Source organism: Thermobia domestica, chromosome 3, assembly GCF_964235325.1.
Source record: "Thermobia domestica chromosome 3, izTheDome1.hap1.1, whole genome shotgun sequence".
Taxonomy (NCBI): Eukaryota; Metazoa; Arthropoda; class Insecta; order Zygentoma; family Lepismatidae; genus Thermobia; species Thermobia domestica.
In genome coordinates this window covers 276,239,702-276,260,847 of record NC_137456.1, presented here as the reverse complement: position 1 = coordinate 276,260,847, position 21,146 = coordinate 276,239,702, and the positions used below count along the sequence as shown (strand labels likewise).

The window sequence follows — 21,146 nt, the reverse complement described above, 5'->3', positions numbered from 1 at the left end:
AGTAATGGGATTATTTCCATTGTTGAATTTAATAATAATTAAGAGAACTTATCTGTTTCATTTATCAGGTAAATAGTAAATTTTTTGTTCGTTTCAGGATGTGAGTATTATGGGTATAGCAGTGATATTACAAGGACGTGGCCTGTCTCTGGCCGTTTCACAGATGCCCAGCGAGCTTTATATGAGGCTGTGTTATCCGTCCAAACAGCTCTGATAAAACTTTGTGCGGATATGCCTACACTTGATTCGCTCTTCCATAGCATGTGTGGTATGCTTGGTCAAAAGCTCAAAGAATTAAGTATTATGCCAGCAAATTCCACACATGAGCAGCTATCAAAAGTAAGTGTATAGGGTAATATTATTATTATTTTTTTTTCATCGGGAAGTGCAAACTTCCTTTCCCATTGTTCTTATCCTTATTATCATTCAGTATAAATTGACTGCCAGGCCGTATGTGCAAGTTTATTAAATACATAAAATAATTAAGCTTCATAAGTTCAGAAAGTGAAATAGTACAGGACTGAACCGAGAGTCAAACTTGGATTTCGGACGATTCGCTGACCATTGTGCTATCCAGTCGCTTCCTTCAGTCATAATGCACCTTTCATTCTTGAGGTCGGTGTTCATACTTTCAGACTATATAAAATATACTGCAACTCCTTATATAATCCAGTATCGTAACTAGTGAACACTTACGACAGTTAAATTCGAAATTGTATGAGAAAGTTACAGGAAACATCCGATTTTCCGTACTCCTTATTTTCTAGAGTTAGGTTTGATTTGATTTCATTTGAGTTTAGCATCTCTTTCAGCAACAAGGCTATATGAGACATGGACATACAGCGTAACGTGGGATCCGAACAACATGAGCTTCTGCCGGGAATTGTTCGATAGTTAGGAATTCATTGGAAGTTCGAAGAATGAATTTTCAAAAGTGAATTTTCCATTCTTTGAAATTCATTCAATACGTATCTATAGAAAGTGTGTGATAAGGTTAACGAGTGTTTTCTCTATCCTTCTCATATAATATTGAGTTCAACCAGGATAGGTATTCACTAATATGAGAATTCTGTTGACAATTCAGAGAGCAGGCTGCGTAACGAAGTGGTTAGCGCAACGAAACTGTAAGTCTGGGACATGGGCTTGATTTTCCGCTTAGTTCCACACGTTTTCATTGAATATACATTGAATTCAAGGGATCTGTGAAGGATGTAACGTAGTTTATTTCTTTTACGTCTTCATACACATATATGTAATGATTTTCCTAATAATGAAGGAAAAGTATTCTTAAACACTCCAGTATTTTCACTATTAAAAAAAAAAAAAAGTTTTACGTGTCGTGATATTCCGCTGGTGCTTTTTGTAGGTTATCGAAAAATGAACTAATACGAAGAAAAAAAGAAAGAACAACCAGATCGTGATTATAATCAGTTGATTAGATGATGGGACTGTCTTATCAGTTATTATTGAAATTCGGCCGACGAGAAGCGAGAGGAACAAAATATCAGTTCCAAATGACGTTGTGATGGATTTAGAAGAATATATCGGAATCTATGTATTGTAAGAACTATTCATCCCAAGTAACGCTGTATTTCTTTATAGCGGTAAAACATGTTCTAATCGATACACTACCGCGGCTCTTTCTTTTTAACTTTGTGTAAGTTGTGTGTTTTCACTTATTTTTGTCCTGACGAAGATCACAAGTTGATCCGAGGAGGGGTGAGTACTAATATTAATGCACGGATTTACTACGATCGCCTTCCAATCTTCAATCAAATTCTCATTCATTTTTGGTAAACGTTCTTAAATACCAAAAATGATTTCCTAGCGTTCAGCTGCCAAAAAGTCATGAGAGAGAAATCGAATCATCGCTTCACAACTGACGTAACAAGAAAGGAGTTTTTTTAGTGTCTCATCCTTACTTTGATCAGCAAACTACATGCGTGTTGAACAATTGTGATACTTTTTCCATGTCACTAGGAGAAATATTTAAGGTTCTAGATGTGGTTTTTGAAGTACAGGAGGCGTGCTATCTAGTCTGAATCTGGCAACTTTGAAGCCCGGTAAAATGGGAGTATCCTGAAGAAGTATCAGAAAGACGAAGGTCCTTCAGACATAGGTGTTGTTTTCAGAAAGACATGACTTATAAATGCAAGGATAATATATTTGATCAAGATACATACAATTTTTATACAGTAGATAAGTGTATACAGCTGTCGCTCACCGATTCCGCGATTTAAACTTTTATGAAACCTGCATTCAGGTGCTAACTGCAAACATCTTGCTGAGAAAGAAGAAGAAAAGAAGGTGAGGAAGCAACATCTACGATGCACATGGTCACCTAACGATCACTGTCAGTAGTGCGTCGTATGAAGTTACTCACAAAATCCTCGGAATACCAGGAAGTCACGTCAGTAGTGCGTCCCATGAGTGTATTCATAGAACTCTCGGAACACCAGAAAATCAGTATCAGTAGTGGGTCTCATGAGCGTACTCACAGAATCTTTGGAATACCAGGAAATCACTGTCAGTAGTGCATGTCATGAGCGTACTCATAAAGAATCTTTGAAATACTAGGAAATCACTGTCAGTAGTGCGTCTCATGAGCGTACTCACGGAGGGTAGGGATGAGACAGTTTGGAGCATAAACTTCTTTGGGCATTCGCTATACATACACACAACTTGTTGTAAGAAATGAGGCCAAAGAAGAAACGTCGGATTATATCTTATACATTTTCGATCATTGGTGATTCAGTATGCACGTTCTTCGCACTAAAGCGCTGTTGGTGGGATTAGCGGTTTTAAAATTGCAGCTCTACTCGTATCGTTATTCAGGTTATGCAACTTGTATCGCATTGTGATTGTCGCATTAGATTGTTTCAGGTACTGATAGAGTTCCACAGTCACTTTAATGTTCTTATACATTGTTTAGCGTAAGCTCTAAACTCCGATAAACAAAATATTTTTATCCTTCCGCTTGTCACAAATACGATTGGCTAGTGATGTATCACTCTCACTCCCCACGGGGAGGAGCAACTTATACACGTGCATTTTGACAATACTGTCTCGTGTTGTCCGGATACTTACAGCAGCAGCGGAAAAGAAAGAAAAAAACTCGAAAGATTAAAAAGAAAGTATTTGAATTTCGCTGGTAAACAATTGTTGCTTAGTGAGTAAAGGTTTGGCTTGTTGGTGTTTCACCACGACACTCGCGGAACCGGGATTCATGCCAGCCATCTTTCAGACTTTAAAAGCAGAACACCCGTCCACAGTTGAGTTGGCGCCATAATTACTGCGCATGCTTAGTGTTTATTTCTATTGTTTCATTAGCCACACTCGATTGCAGTATTATTAGATAATCCGTATTATTTTTTTGTCATTTATAATAATGTAGCAGTTTTATATGGAACTTCATAGTAAAAGTAATAATCCAGTCACATGAACTATTTTGCGGAGGAGTACAAGCGTCGGTAGGACAACAGCAAATCAGCGAGATTTAGTTTCACGTGGCTTTGTTTATCGCAGTTTAGAGCTTACGCCGAACAATGTTTAGTGACAATTCTCTTCAGTGCTCGGCAATTTCTAGCAATGAGACTTATTTCTGTCAACTGTTACTTTTCACCGATGTTGTCTTGCAATGGGTTCTGTAGGCCATCATCACCGTCATCACCTTAAATACACGAAGCCAATTAATCGCGGACTCCACAATTTGAAACTCGGAGAACTCTGATTTTGCTTCACCACCATCTGCCCGCCTGATCACACGTGACTGTTCTACTCCGCTTGACGTACTACAGACAGTCACTTAACACATCACTAACAACAGTCATATGTTCCATACGTATCCTTAATGTTATCATTTCATACATCGTTTATTTTTAAAGATATGATTCTATTATTTTGATAACTTGATAACCTGTATATCAATGTGAAAAACTCGTCACTTGGTTGGGAATGTTCAGAATTATAGTTATTCTACTATCCAAATATAACAGATCAACTTGTGGCTCAGGCGCATACTATGTAGACTGAGTTGGGTACAATCTCAAGGTTGTATAGCAAATCTGAGGAAATACTGAGTCACATAGGCTACAAGCCGAAAATCCATGTGCGATCACGGCTGAGTCGCATTTTCACTTTTTAAACTTCTGATTTTACCCTAATTGAAATAGTAAATTAGAGGAATGGAGCAGACTTGTGTATAGGGTGTATCAGAAGAAAATACAATTACTTCGGTGTGATGCTACATGAGTAGTACATCAAAAAAAGTCACATAAACATGTATCGGAAGAAAGCCTAGTTTCCGAAAGAAGTAAGGTAGAAACGCTTGACTTATGATCAGCCACCCCTGCGTCTCAGGATCAATGGGATGATGATCTTGACATTTCTGTGTACAACAGATTCTCAACAATTTCCCCGTTCACACAAAGATGTGCTTCCGCGCTCTGACGAAGGAATATATACATCTGAGAACAGCCATCACATTGCCTTTCATGCATGTTGCAGTTGAATGAATCTGTTGAATGAGTTGGCCCAGGGATGTCTGTTTTCAGCTTGCACACTTCATCTTTCGTCCATCTCCAGATGTTGCAAACAAATCGGGTGACCTGGACTGCTGTCGATTTGGCTATAACGTCAAATCCAATGAGCGAGGTAGTGCCGATTGAAAAATGCAGTCACTTGCTGTGTCAGGTGGCCGGAATTCCGTCCAATTGGAAATGTATGTGTAGACATATGTCCTCCAGTACAGGTGCTAGTGTCTCAAAAAAGTTGTTTCCATCATAATTGGTCCAATTAGTATATCATTAACAATGATAGACCATACATACACTGAAAATTGTTGCTGGAATTATGTTGTGATAATCACATGAAGATTTTTTGCAGTCCAGTTATGGCTGTGTGGGTCCCTAGTAAATGTAATCTCGTTATCGAGTATTATGTAACGAATTTAGTGTTGATTCGTAACCACACATATACAAACTTGCAATCCCTTGTCTTCGTCATCCTCATGAAACTAATGAGGGTGTAGCCCGCCGTCAACTAATATTGTTTACACAGATGTCGATATGGCGTGCAATGCGTCTCAAGTTGACATTCTGCTCTTCCTGTCCAAACCAATTCTAGCTCTGGGCACCCTATTGAACACCCGTATGGCCTAATACATTCTTACGAACACGAATGTTTGGAGCTCTGCGGGTTGGAAAACAATGTCTGTATTCCCTTATAGCTTTCTGGCTATTTCCATTCCAGTACAACAAACGAACATTATGTCAACGTATTCTTAGTTTGTATAGATGGCGGCATAGTTCAGCAGTTAAGTGCAGATCGTAACAGCAAAACGACATGAACCTCTCTGTGACGATGTAACCCATAGAACACGCGAGCTACAGCACTGCTTATCAGTTAATCCATATACTGGTGCACTCCTCTTGCGACTGTAATGGGGATCTTGGGAATGTGGATGTGGCGCAGCGGCAGCTGATCATCGACACCTGACGTGTTTGTCTTTTTTAAAACGGAAACTAGACTTCTTTTTCCAATTTGTTTTGATTACTACTGATGTAGAACCACTCACCGAAGTATTTTCATTTTCTTCTGATAAGCCCTACTTCTGTGTTGATCCTATGGTTCTCAAAGACTTCTTCATACTTTCAGGCTGCGTATACGTTTTGTCCTCACCATGTGAGCCATTACCTAGGAATGGACGTTCATGACACGGCACTGATTCCAAGAAGTGTGAGATTGCAGCCAGGAATGGTAATAACAGTCGAACCAGGTTAGTCTGTGTCTGCTCATGGCATTAACAAGTTTGCTACCTTAGACGAGCTTATTGTCGTCCTATAAATCATGAATAACCTCAGTCTAGTTTATTTTTATCTTCCATACTATGAACGATAACAGTCCACCATGTAAGAACAAAAGTATTGATGATTATATGTAATACTCTCACGACAGGTATTGAAACTAATTAAATCACTGACTAAGTATTAGAAGATTCTTTCAAACGTACAGTAGTTCTAATCATAATAAGGAAAAATTTGGTGGTTTGAAAATAGTAACTCTGTGGAAGTATCAGTCCTTTTGGCCACTATCAATTTATTTTATTTAAATTTTGCATCACATACAAAATAAAGTGTTATGCTTCTTGTAAAATTTTCTTTATCAAGGCGTTTTCGTTGATTTTGCGTTTCTTTTCACAATTTACAACGTAACGGGTAACGGAGTAAAAGAATAGTGTCAGAATTTGAAGTTCGTATTAGCCTAGTCTTTATGAAGTAGTATGAAATAGGTTTCATCGACTTTGATAGTGGTCACGCAGACGTATTTTTACCTGTGCGGTGCCACCTGTTTTTACAACCACATAGTTGTATTATGTGTTGATGAGCAATATCTCAATTATTATGACGCATTATTTGTGGAATTAAGTCGCAGGTAAGCTAACAGTCTAGCATAAACCAGATAGTATCTTACTTTGTTTTCCAGTAACAATATCTTGTACCATTATTATTATTAATCCATTATTTTGATACTGAAATGAAGAAAAAAGTATATATCCTCGTGATATACACAATATCTTGCGTAAGCTGTGATTAGGTGAAGCTCGAGGAACAGACAAAAAGCATAAGAGTTAATAGTGTTGTGGATGACTTAATTTGTTAGAGCACTTTCCCGTCATGGACTTTCATTCCTCCCCTTCTTCGTGTATTATTATTATTATTATTATTATTATTATTATTATTATTATTTACGTCTAACAATTTCGTTAAAATTAAAAGAGACAATGAGAAATGAATGATGATAATGAATTAATGATAAAAGAAAACCCATGCCGTGGGTGGGATTCGACTACGACACACAGGTCTAGCAATCGTTAGCCTAATATCCTAGACCGCTGGACCGTTTCATTCCCTTTTCTTCTTTTCGTGTTATATCCATTTCCCTCAAGTATGATCCTGGGAAAGTCTGTAGAAAAGATAAATACAGCACAGTTATAATATACATAAGGCCAAGGTAAGCTTAATAGTCAGATGTGATTTCAAATGACCTGCATTAAGTTAGATTGATAAAGTATCTCTTATTCAGCGAAGAAACACTAGGATGTGCAGTGTATTTAGGCGGGCCCGTCCGTGGCTTTGGGATCCGTAGACTCTCCTCTTTTCTGAATAAGAAAGATCAGATTTTGTAGGATAGCCCTCAGTGTTCATTATGGATAGCTCAGAGAGGTACGAAAACATCAAATAATTTCATATTTTAATTTTGTGCTGAGATCGAGGCAATTATGAAGAATGCTTACCGTATGAGAAACTGACAGATATCGCCGATGGTACAGTATATCGCGCATACTACTTTCATTTCTCCCAATCTTGCTGTACATACCAGCCGTGAAATCAGGAGTTTCGAACATGAAAAAATACAGGATATATATCTGTTATAAACAACTGAATATAAATTCAATTAAAGATGTATAAACTATAGTAGATTTCAATATTTATGAGATTCGTTTCCACCTCACCCAGTTACAAAATTTAGAATTAATCTCTCTTCAATATTTCTCACTGCCGTACAAATAATTTTAATCTACTATAAGGAATAATTTGTGACAGTGAAGGGATGACACTGGGATTTTAATAATGATCTTACCGTACACAGAAGATCTACACATTGTTTTTATGTTTAATCGGCGCCTTAATTTTGTTTCCATCAAATTCCCTGATTTAAAAAATTTCGTAGCGCTGTAACATTGAAATGAGAAAGACTCAATAGACACCAAATACATTCATAATAGCAGAGATGCAACACATATTTTTCTTCTTATCTGGAACTACGCTTTTAGCACGCACAAAAGTAAAATTCCTATGTTCAGAGTAACTTCATCATTAAATTCAGTAATTTCCCAGTTCACGACAATTTCCATTGATTGAAGATCCACATTTCACTCGAAATATTAATATTTATTAAATGATCTGATCTTGAAGAAACAACAACACACACACACACACAGACAGACACAAAAATAGATTTCATGCTTTTACAATAGAGCAACAATGGTCGTTGAAAATTGAATTTCTGTTCTGTATTTTAATGTCAGTTATAGTAAATGTCACTGCCAGGCCAACAGTGTCTTTTCTTGGGTTCGCTCATGAGGAGACTATGTTACTCTCTCACCTAGCGGCTTAATCAAAACTTTTTAGTTTGAATGAAGCCATGGTCTGGGCCTGCTATAAAAGCGTTCGTGAAAAATGATGAGAGTTTCGCATTTGCTCAGCGTGAATTTCGAAGAAAATTCGGGTTTCATCGAAATAGTGTAGATCAGCCCATGCTTTCAAGATGTGGGCTCAGAATTTTCAAGTACTGGTTCTAAACTAAACAAGAAGGATTACAGTGTAAAAACCAGAGAATGTAGAGCTAGTGAGGGAAGCCATGGAAAGATATCCACTCCAGTCTGTGCGTCGTTAACCTTTGTCACTAGGATTGTCTGAATCCAGCTTTTATATATATATATATATATAAAGAAGTTTGCACAAAGCTCTAGACTTTAATCCCTATAAAATTCAAATTCTTCATTCGCTACAGGAGCAAGACCATAAAATCAGAGTGAAATTTTGCTAGACCTTTTTCTAATTAGAGAGAACTAAATCTCGTTAACAGCTTACTACTAATGAGCGATTAAATTCATTTTCATGTATCTTGGTTTTCAAATAAGCAGAATTTCCGTTATTGGTGTAATAGTATGCTGCGCGATGTATTCATTTGGAAAGTTCTTAAAGAAGAGAGAAGAAAAGAACTGTGACTGGACCACGTTACGTTCACATGTTGGAGAACTTCGTAGCTCTTGCTATCGGACCCATCTTCTAGTCAACGATGAAACATTTTTCAAGCAAGATGGGGCTACATGCCATGCTGCACGAGCTTCTGTAGCAGTTGTGAAGAATCTGTTCCTTAACTAGGCTATCTCCAGAATCCAACTCGCCCGATTTTTCTGCATGCATTTTCTCTTTCTGAAGATGCATGAAATCCCAAGCTTTCCAAACTTCAGTACTACACAGTGAATTCCTGAAACAGGTAAATTAATTTCTATAGATATCTGCCATGAGATTGGTGCTTTCAGTGTAATGGGGCCATCTAAGATATGTTTTTCGGACATGGACTTTGTTTTATGCTTTTAGTAGGTTAAACCGAGAAAACCAAATGTTTATACGACATTGTATTTATAAACACTGTGTTATATCCAAACAAATGCGATAACTTCTTGTTCATAGCGTATGTCAAATCGCCTGATTTATCTGTCGCATTCTGTATTAGTAATTTATCTGATAAATAATTGCAAACTCTCACATATAATATAACCAAATAATAATTATCAGCATATCAACTTGCATTTTGTCTACTGCGATATATCTTTACTAATTGTAACTCATTTAGTTCCTTAAAGTTTTTAAAATCTTTTTAAAGGGCTCGAAAATTATTTTTGTAGGGGCCTCGCATAGTTATTGTTACGTCACTGACACATATGCGCTAAGACTAAATGTAGATGCGCATACGGTTCTCTATTTAGTTAAGTATTGGTAACTCCGCATGTTACGTGCTAAAATATCACTTTTTTTTAATATGCAGTGAAATATATATATTTTACCTCAAATTGAATATTTAAAAAAAAAAGTGCGTTTTATGTGCCAGTAAGTACGGTGCTTGTTTATGCGTTTTGCATTGTCATAAAGAACACATATACCACAGGTGAAATTTAAGGGCAAATATACTTATGTGATAACGACTAGTTGTAAATAAAACGCAATAAATTGTCATGATCTCTAAAATTCTATTGCTACTTTTTTAAAATTTAGGTATGTATATTTGGAAGGACAACCAGATGGTGCCACCAGAGTTTCGAGGTGTCGGAGTTCGAATTGAGGACGATGTTTTGATAACCGAGAACGGCCCAGTTGTCTTGACTGAAAAGTGCCCCAAGACCATTGACGACATAGAAAAGCTTATGTTGCCTCAACAGTCTATCTAAACCAAAGACAACAATGTTTAAATGCTATACTTTGGTATGTTATAATTTTATACTGGATTGTGTACATATATACTTTTCTACCTAATGAGTTATGGATGAACTGTGCAATAATTAAAAATATTTGTATGTATACGTGTATTTTTTGTGTATATTTCCCCGTATAGGGGACAGTATCATGCAGTAGATAAGTTGGATATCGATACAACGGGTTCTTAAGTTGTACATATTTTTTTATGTATATAGGAAAATGCGCTATGGCATTATAATTTGAAACAAAGTATGAAGATCGTTCGATTCTATGAGAATAAGACGAAGTCTTGTTCAAGCAGTATTGCCAAAGTGTTGACACAAAAAGTCGCTAAACGAGGCTTCGAACTAATACCGAGTGCTTGATTACAAAAATTCACGTTGTTCTAAGTACAAAAGCCGCTAGATTTGTATGTAACTCGCCAAATTATCATTAAAAAAGTGACCAAAAAGTCACAAATCGGAAAAAATATATATTTTTGTCTCTATCTTGGAAGTCGAATACCCTAGATTAGCGACTTTTCCCCAAAATTGGCAACACTGTGTTTAAGATGTGTAGACTCTTTCGTATCTGGGAATGTAGTAAAGACTTGAAAGTCGTTTGTATCTTAAAATCTCTTACTCTTCCTGATGACTTACGTGGCACTTCTTAAGATTGGCAAGCGCTCTCTGTATGTCCTTAAAATATTAAATTCTTACTATGGGTGGGGTTGTATAAAAATGATGTTCTGTACCCACCAGTCTGCTGATTAATAAATTTGGTATCTATTTTCTGTCTATGTAATATATTTTTTCGATACCTATCGGTTAACTGGGAAAGTATTTTAAATAAAACATAATATCTACAAGTTTTTCTGCTTTCCAGTCTATAAGTTGATGACACCACTAATTTAAAACAAGAACTATAACATGGAATATTTACAGAGATACTGGTCGGGAGATCGGCTGCAAATCGAAACCCAGTTGGTTATTATTCGGTTGAATCTTTTGTCATTTAGCCAGAACAATAATCCCAACGTTCTTTGTTATGGGGGTGGTCAGCTAACCATGTAAATTCTGATACAATACGAATATTCTGTGATGTTCGAAAAATTAAAGACATGAATATTGTAAGCTATTCATTATTATATAGAAGTCAGAGCTCATTATATTGATGATTGCTTGCAGTATCTTTATATACAAGGAGTGCATAGTCAACCCAGAGCTTTATATATATATATATATATATATATATATATATATATATATATATATATATATATATATAAATAACATAGTCCGTTTCCTTTCACGTTCTTATATTTTGCTAACAGTTTGCAGTGCTCTGATCTGAGTTTGGTAAAAGTTTTTCTCAGTGTTGTCGAAATAGTTGTAACAGGTGAAAAGTTCTGCAGCTGGCACCTTTTGCAGATTAGGGGGAAGATAGTATTCATGTGACACAAGATCGGCTGAATATTATGGATATTGAGCAGTTCAAACCCACATATATATATATATATGAATGGCAGTTATAGCAACAGCAGTATGTTCGAGGATTGCACGTCTCTGTCATAATCATCTTGTATACTTTGTCCACACTTTCTTGTGCCATTACTTTCACCAGCTTACCTAAGAGTCTGTCATCATCATTTTCTGTTCATGCAGTTAGGAATACATCTTCTCACCTTGTTACTCAAGCAAAATTTAGGACAAGGAATACCCCATCTATAGGAACAGAGTAATTATAGATTCATTACACGAATATTCATTTGTACTTGCCTAGATGTCCTCAGATGTAAAGCACTGTAACTTGTTACGGGAGAGTGTCAAGAAGTAGTGTCAAGTGACTACTACTATTAAAATAACCCGAAATTTTTTCTAAATATTTATTATTCTTTTTCGAATAAGTTCATTGCATTAGAACTTGTCTATCTCAGGTGTGACCCTCGGAAAATACTTCGACCCCATCCCTGCTACCCTCTGAGAGAGGAAACTCTCCCTTTGCTTAAGCAGGGTGTCTATCGGTCATGAAAGTCACGAATGTCACGAAATCAGAAAACGGTCATGAAAGTCACGAAAAAGTCAAGAAATTTAGCTTTTGGGTCACGATTTTTTTAAACTGTACAAATGTAAATACAGAGTGGAAAATTTCGTTCTATAAAACGTCAAAATTCACCACCAGAAATGTCTGTAATCGGCTTTAGATGCCACCAAATCGCAAGCAAAGTACGTTTGTATCGCATGGATGAAAATTCGGCCTAATTCGCACCCAAATTTGCTCTTGAAAATGTTAGGAAATTTTATGATTTGGTGAAGAAAAGGTCACGAAAAAGTCACGAAATTTCATTTTGGAATTTTAGTAGACACCCTGTTAAGGGAAAGAAGTGAATGACCTCAGGTGTGTTGTCAATTTGTCATTGAATTGTTTGGTCTTGACGAGTGAAGATCGTAGGCTACTTAGAATAGCTAACAAGGCAGAGCACAGCGAAGTCTGTGAAATAATTGATTGTGGCAACGCTTCCAACAATTGAAAGATCTCGGCGGCAGCAACTTTTTTATCTTTCGAGGGAGATACGGGAAAGCAGATATCGACAGCAGCGCCAGAAGGGGTACAGTTGAAACAAAAAGGCTCTAGTATGTATACAATCTATGATCAAGTATTTGCAGATATCATTCTCCTTTTTATCTTGTAGTCCTTGTTACAGGATTCTAAAGTACAGAGCTCAATTCGTTGCTAGTCAGTTTTGCAACACTCATTCCAAAATTTGTTCTATATATGATTTCATTAATATACAGACCATATACGTAGGGCGTGAAAACTAAAACAAACTGTTCAAGTCTTTAGTGCAGTCTCACACTTAGTGACAGTGGAGATGGTATTGATTTTTGAATAAGACTAGTGAATAGAATGCAATTTTGTGTAATACTGTGTAAGTATTGTTGATTATGGAGGGAGAAAGTAATTGATAAGGAGTATATAGTAAGAAACATACTGATAAGTATTATTTGTTAAAATTTCTAAGCTCGTATCCAACTGGCCCTTCGGTTCGTTGTCATTGTATCCTATCCTGGGCTAAGCCGATCTAGTCTCGTTTGTTTTTATCCATTGTTATCAACCTTCCTAAGATCCATCTTTATGCTGTCTTAGTTTATCCGAAGGTTTTTATATTTTTCATAGGTCTTCAAACTAGAACCTCGTACACCTTATTGTGCTGTTTGGTGAAGGAAACATATTATGATTTTTATATACATATATTTAACAAAAGCAAGGAATATCGTGGAGTAATGTAAGAGAGTTCTCCAAACTACAAATGGCTATGGAGACATTCATCTAGCAGTAAAATGACAGTGGTTGACTGAGATATATAAGACCTGTCAGAAAAATATCCGATCATAATCCCGAAAAATCAATACACTCTCTGGAGTATTCGTCGTCCTAATCGCCTTCAAATTAGTTCCCTCTTGCTTCTACATAGCGAGTTCAGTGGTCTTTCCGTTGCTCGAAATAGACCTGGAACGTTTTCACGGGGGGAGCTGATAGCACAACTAACGCGTTGCACTAGATGTCCCTTCGGGTGTATATGTGCATTCTTTGTAGGTGCCTTTTGATTTTAGGGTTCAACCAAATTGCACGAGGCTATGTCTGAAGAGTAGGAAGCTTGTGACAAACTACCAGAATGTTGGGCTGTGCGGAAAAAAAAAAGGAACGGAGGTATTATCTTGGTGCAGCTGCTCGATCATTGAGTACCATAGGTCTGTCCATTTTCGACTGAAAACGTTATGTAGAGAACGGAGAACGTCCAAAGAGTAGTTCTTTGTAACTGTACGTCCTTACTCTCCATATGATGCACAATACTACGGCAAGCGAAGAACACAATCAACATTATTTCGGTTTTGCTACGCAGCACGTAAGGCTTGGCGAGTTTGGATGCTTCCAACAATAATCCTCTGTCGCTGATGTGTCATTTTGCATTCTAGCGCCTCTACTGGAGTATCACAGAAATGCGGAGTTCTTTACTGTTGCTAAATGGAACTTGGAAACTTTAACCTTTTGGGATGTCGTTTTTGCAATAAATACAATACAGCAATCACAAGTAACTTTTCTTTTGTACCATTTATTTTAAATTGCCCCTTACGTATACATAGAGATGTCATTTAATGTAAAGTACGGCTTATATTTAGTCAATAATAATGTAAAAGTGTCGAATAAATTTCAATACGTATGCGTAGTGGTAATAAAAATAGAATCAAGAAGGAAATTGAAAACAAATATAGATTAACGGCAGATAATTGTTATTACTGCATACATTTTTTTCTTAATCGTCGGAACTAAAAAAAAAAAAAAAAAAATCGTAAAATAAATCTAAATCTTCCCGTTGTGTGATTGTCAAAATTGATCTTTGACGCGGCGAAGAACAAAATTGAAACTTTTTCTTAAATAAAAAAAGAAAAAAAATTAGAAAAAATAGTGGGTGCGGAGAGGGACGAACAAATACATCAATTTAGAAAGTTAAATAATGAGGAATTGCACAGTAGCTATAGTGCACAAATGTAGTATAGGTAATAAACGGGAGTCATATGTGTTGTATGCACACGATACATAGAATTCTAGTAAACCAAAAAGACAAAAGGACAACATAGAACAAGATATTAAGGAAGTTGGTAACTCCTAACTGGATTCGCTTGGCAGTGGATAGGATCCATAGTGAGGGTATATTTTTACGGCTTTCTAAGGTAAGTATATTCGTGAGGGTTTAAATTAAAAATGCCATTCCGGAACTAGCATGATGTAGACAAAGGTAGTTATAATTTTTCAATGAACTTGAACCTACTCGACCTTCCTATTCCAGACTTAACACGAATAGTGATACGTATGTTAAATTTCGAACAATCTCATATTTGAGCAAGGTGTGAAATGTTGTGTTTTAATGTTAATACTAATAATGATGATGATAGTGATCAATTAGTATAGTTAGAAACCATATCTATATATCCTAAATATCTTTAGTACCAAATCAAGATCCTAAGGATTTTCAGTACCAAAATAATCTAGATTCTCAGGTCTTCAGTATCAAAAAATCTAGATCTAAAGATCTTCACTATCAAAATTTAATCTTAAAGATCTTCACTACCAAAATAATCTAGATCCTATGGTCTTCACTACCAAAAAATCTAGATCTAAAGATCTTCACTACCAAAATCTAGATCCTATGGTCTTCACTGCCAAAAAATCTAGATCTGAAGATCTTCACTACCAAAGTAATCTAGATCCTAAAGATATTCAGTACCAAAATCCAAGTCCTGGAGATCTTTACTACCAAACTAATCTATATCTTAAAATAAGAATTGAAGATTTCCTGGCGGCGAATATTATAGAGATGTTCTCGGGATATATTAGCCAGGTGAAGTCCAACGACAGAGCCGACGTTTCAAGAACTGACATCGTTCTCCCCTTCAGGGTGATTATACTGAGACCAGTTCGTGTGTACTATATATAGGAGAGATAAGGGGAAGGGAGGAGCTTAAGAATCCGTGTCTCTGATTGGTTAGTCTATAGCTTGACGCTGATTGACATTTCAATGAGACCCATTGTCAGTGTGATTGGAAGCCCAACTTATCGTCTGACTAAGTACCTCATCTCTCTTTTTCAACCGCTAGTAGGACAGTGTGACCACCACTTCAAGAACTCATATGAATTCGTGGAAATATTGAAGACCATACGCATTTCTCAGACGACATCCTAGTCAGTTTTGATGTGGTCTCTCTGTTTACCAGAGTTCCAGTACAAGACTCGTTACATTTACTCAGTAAGCACTTCCCGCCGGAGATAGTTGAGTTATTCAAGATCACATTAACTTCCACATATTTCCTCTTCGACGGACAGTACTATGAATAAACGGACGGCGTTGCCATGGGGTCACCTCTCTCACCAACAGTGACAAACTTTTTCATGGAAACCTTCGAGCAGGAAGCATTAGAATCAGCACCATTAAAGCTATCGTGTTTCTATAGATATGTTGATGATACCTTTGTCGTCTGGCCTCATGGAAGAAATACACTGCAATCGTTCCTTGAATTTCTCAACAATCAACACAGCAACATCAAGTTTATTATGGAAATAGTAACAGAAGGCTTCATACCATTTCTAGACATCCTCATTCGTCGCAAACCTGATGGAAGTCTGGGCCACAGTGTTTACAGAAAACCTACCCACACTGATCTTTATCTTAATGGAAACAGTTTTCACCATAAATCACAGCGCAATAGTCATCAGCACGCTTGCGCTTAGAGCAAAAGCCATCTCGGACCAAGAAAGCTTCTCCAGTGAACTTGCACATCTCAAGAAGACCTTACTGCAGAATGGATACAAGGAAGATGACATTCGATTGGTCCTAAAAAGGACCTTATCCAGTAAAAAAGACCACCACAGAGATACATCATCAAAACCATACACAGACCGCCATCAAATATCAGAAACCTACTCCGTCCAGTTAAAGACGATCTGGGTCTTAAAACAGCAGGAGTATACTGCATTCCCTGCGAATGCGGGAAAACTTACATAGGACAAACAGGACGAACAACAGAACATCGATGCATGGAGCATGAGAGATACATCAAGCTGTTTTATCCGGAGAAGTCAACCCTGGCGGAACACAGTATAAACGAAGGACATAAAATATATTTTCAGACAATATAATTATTTCAAAGAGCTCAAACCACTGGGATAGGATAATTAAAGAATGTCTTGCCATACTACAAGAACCCATCAATATCAACAGGGATACAGGATTTCAACTCAGCCAGACATGGACACCAGTCATTAAATATATATATGAATACGATCAATCAGCGTCAAGCCATAGACCATCCAATCAGAGAGAGAGATTCTTAAGCCCCCACCCCCACTTACCATTCCTATATATAGTACACACGAACTGGTCTCGATATAATCGTCCTGAAGACGAGAACGATGTCAGTTCTTGAAACGTCGGCTCTATCGTTGGACATTACCTGGCTGATATCCCGAGAACATCTCTGTATATCTTGTCTTTTATTATTATTATTATTATTATTATTATTATTATTATTATTATTATTATTATTATTATTATTATTATTATTACTAGGAATGCAATGGATGTACCCGATTGCAATGAAATGAGCTGAGCGAGCTTAAACTACGTAATCATTCCTGGCTATTATGCAATAATAAATGCCATTTTTAATTGTTGACAAAAAAAATCGCGTGAAAACTTTTTCCCCATGTTAAGTCTATGCAAGCGTTTTTCGGTGATTATTCCTCGATGGTACATCGGATTTTTGATTTCGACCTATGTTGTCACTCAACACGACATACTCTATCAGCGTGCTAAGTTTTCTTGAGATCGGCCAAACGGTCTAGGAGGAAGCGTTTTTCGGTCATTATTCCTCGATGGTACATCGGATTTTTGATTTCGACCTATGTTGTCACTCAGCACGACATACTCTATCAGCGTGCTAAGTTTGGTTGAGATCGGCCAAACGGTCTAGGAGGAGTTCGCGGACAACCAAACGGCTAACCCGAGTATAAGAGCTTCGCTTCTCTCAGCTCAATTATTATTATTATTATTATTATTATTATTATTATTATTATTATTATTTTAAATAACTAAGTTTTGAAAAGTGAAGGATTCAGTACTTACGGAATGCTATTAAATGAACTATTTTCAAGTCCTTTTGCAGTGCAGAAATGTGAGCATCTACAACTATGACGTCATAAACTTCGTCCTCAGATTTCTAGCCTTTAAGAAAAGATCTAGAAACAACTAAGTTTCTTTTTAAATAGCATTTGCAGATAACTATCTAGCTTACTTTCTATTTTTTTTTAAGATAAATATTGTTTTTATGTACTAAAATTCAAAAAAGAAGTGGAGAGCGTAATGAAGATCTTTAATATATTCTTGCTTTTTTTCTTTTTTTTTTTATCACGGGCAAGAAAATTCAGTAGAATATTTTATTCAATTATGTTTTAATACATATGTGTGCCTGTTTCTTCTATATACTTCTTATTATACGTATTTTGCTCCTATTTTAATTACACATTTTCTGTTAGAGTAACTGTTAAGTACTTTTGGAAATATAAATTTCCAAATATATAATTATATTATGTTCTAAATATAATAAGTAGTTTTTGTTTTGGGATGGGATTGTTTGAGTATAACTGAAATTAGTTTAGACTTAAATTACTTTTACGAGGAATAACTTGTGCGAGCAAATGTAGTCTTTTCAATAATATAACAAAGGCTTTTGCGCATTCTAGACTGCAGGAAATCATGTTTTTTTTAAAGTTGGTCAGAAATGTTGTGGAATGCACTCGCTAGCATTTTGTGTTGAAACTATAACAATATAGCCGTTTCAAACGTTGTAAAGTTATGTTAAACTAGTTTTGTGTAAACTTAACTTTGTATCCATTTTGATACATCGTGGTTAATGAAAACTAAGATTTTTGACTAGTATTGAAGTTCTTTGAAGTTAAATGCAATTAGAAGGAAGATATAAAAAGTATAAATACTTTTTTTTTTTTTTAATTGTCAAAGGACATTTTTGTTGATCATCAATCTTAGACGTAATAGGATGGTAGCCATACACCATACACAAGTGTTTTTTTTTTTTTTTTTTTCAATAATCTAAAATTGATCCATGTTCACATTTAAGTGTAGAATTCAATGTGATTAGATATGCAAAAATAAATATAGTAAATGCTCACAAGCGGTAACTATATTTATGGTGTTTCATGGGAAAGAATCATACTTTTAATACGATTTTGGGATTTTTAAATAAAGGCAATTAAAGTGTTATAAGTGAAACTCCAGAGTAAAACTTATGGAGGTTTTTTTTTTTTTTTTTTTTTTTTTTTTTTTTTTTTTTTTAAATTATGTTACGCATGGTATACTGGTATGGTATGGTGGTCTTACTGGAAAGCATTGAAAGCAAATTACCTTCATTCAGTTATGAGAATTGGTGTAAATATGTAATGCATTACTCTTGTTTCTGGATAATTCATTAGCCCGTAGAGTTCATTTACTCATCTAACATCATAGAGGTAAGGTTACGACATTCTTCGTTGAATCCACCGAAAGAATTTTTCTGAATGGTTGTGAGCTGCTTCGATTCGTGTGGTTGAGACAATACATTAACTGTGTCTCAGTGTCCGAAAGAGATCGGTGCTTTAAAATGTAAAAATAAAGACTGCGCGCAAATAAACCAGTGGATTGTATGAATGCATTATTATGGACAGAATAGGCTATTTGCGAGACCACTGAGCAAGCAATAGCCTCGGTATGTAATTCTATAATTTGGTTCAAGTAGACAATTTGGGGAAAAGAAAATGAAACTACAAACCAATAAAGCTTCTTCTATGACTTCCATTGATTCTAAGTTCTCGAACGCTGTGGACTAGAATATTGTGTTTGTTACAATGCTTATTTACCTGTACAGTACAGGTTAAGACAACTAAATATAGAGCAAAAAGTGATGTAATACTCGATTGTAAACATTACAGGACTATTTAGTTTTTTCTTATTTGCAACAAATAGAAACAAAAGTATATACTTATATTATTAAATATTGTGAGTAGCTTCGTCATTGAAATGAGCAAGCTCATATGCTATGCAAGAAGATACCTCTAATATAAATTTTATACATTTTGAGCTTAATTTAAGGGCTAAATTATGAAAACGTTGTCCACTATCGCAGATTCGCAGATTAAATTCAAATATTCGTGCATTGTTTCGGTAGTACCGTCATCACTAGTATTGCAAAACTGAACATACGCTCCCCTCTCTAACATATACATGATTAGAAAAGTTTTTATTTTATTTATGTATTTATTTGTTTTTGCAACAATTTTGATTCTCGTTGAGTATATTGCACAATTCTAAATGATTTTCGTTATTGTCTGTGGTACATATTCTCAATAGGCATTCTATTTCTATTTCATGCATCTGTATGAAAAAAATAAAAATAAATAAATGGCGCTGCGAATTCTACGCTTTTGGACCGGAGCTTGCTATCTTTAGAATACCACCGAATCGCATCAAACTTTTTGTGGCTACACTAATTTCGACTAATTTTGAAATTACGAAAGTGAAACACTAAAGAATTCCTACTGTTTGACTTCTAGTTTTTAATGGTATTTTTTTTCTGTGGAAAATCACTGAAAATTAATGAAACCTCCAAATACTTCAAAAAGAGCAATTTTATCATGAAATGAGCTGTTTTAAGTCAAATGAGCTGTAAAGTCGCGCCTTAGATTAAAGCTGCTGAGAGATATGTTGAATCTAAGTTATATTTTACTGTTTATTTATTTATTTTTTAAACTTTCTTGTTACATCTGATAAGGAATGTAACTGCTATGTACTGGTGTAGTTCTTCCAATTCAATTGCAAAAAGTAATTACTCTGTGGAAGTTTATATTGTACGATATATCCAGTAAATGGTATAAGGAATTTTCCTATGTAACAATTTACATTTGGAACATAGTGGTAAACCTGCTCGGAGTAAAATGTACGAGTTTCAATAAAATAGGCATACTATATAAACTTCAAAACTTTATAATTCTTCTATATTTTCCTATAAGTATGAAATAAAAATCTTTATATTTACAGTTTTATTGTTTTATTATTCTAAGACTACTGTTCTCGAAGTTCATTAAACTTTTAAAAAACATGTTACTTGATGCAAGGAGATGAAAAGTAATAAATATTTTTTCCAGCTAAAAATTTCATAGTTAAATACATTAAACAATGAAACTACTAGATAGACCAAAATAACTTTTCCATAGCTGAAAGCAAAATTATAATACAGTAAGGGAAGCTGTATTTATGGCTGAGTAAAGATAACTGTAATTTACCGTACATGCTCGATAGGTTTCCCTCAAAATCAATACATCCTAAGTAATGTTAATATACAGATTCACACGTCTTTGAAATTTTTTTACTTACGTTAAGTTCATTGAAAACATTTTGAATGTCGGAGATCATTCAGATTTCGTGGTTTCGCAACGTAAACGGCATCCTTACTTAAACCGCATACGGCGAAATCACAAGCTGAAAGGTCACGTGAGCGAGGAGGCCAGTTGAATGTC

At 35.6% G+C, this 21,146-nt stretch overlaps 1 protein-coding gene across 1 annotated transcript in view; it reads left to right on the top strand.

Moving 5' to 3' along the window:
* LOC145681076 (xaa-Pro aminopeptidase 3-like) overlaps positions 1-20,666 on the top strand; it is a 37,129-nt gene extending 16,463 nt beyond the window's left edge. Inside the window, exons 4-6 of the mRNA XM_081752435.1 lie at positions 98-339; positions 5,656-5,776; positions 9,843-20,666. Of these exons, the coding sequence (XP_081608561.1) occupies positions 98-339; positions 5,656-5,776; positions 9,843-10,015 (536 nt within the window). The 3' untranslated portion in view covers positions 10,016-20,666. The remainder of the gene's footprint in view (positions 1-97; positions 340-5,655; positions 5,777-9,842) is intronic.
* Positions 20,667-21,146: the final 480 nt, after the last annotated feature.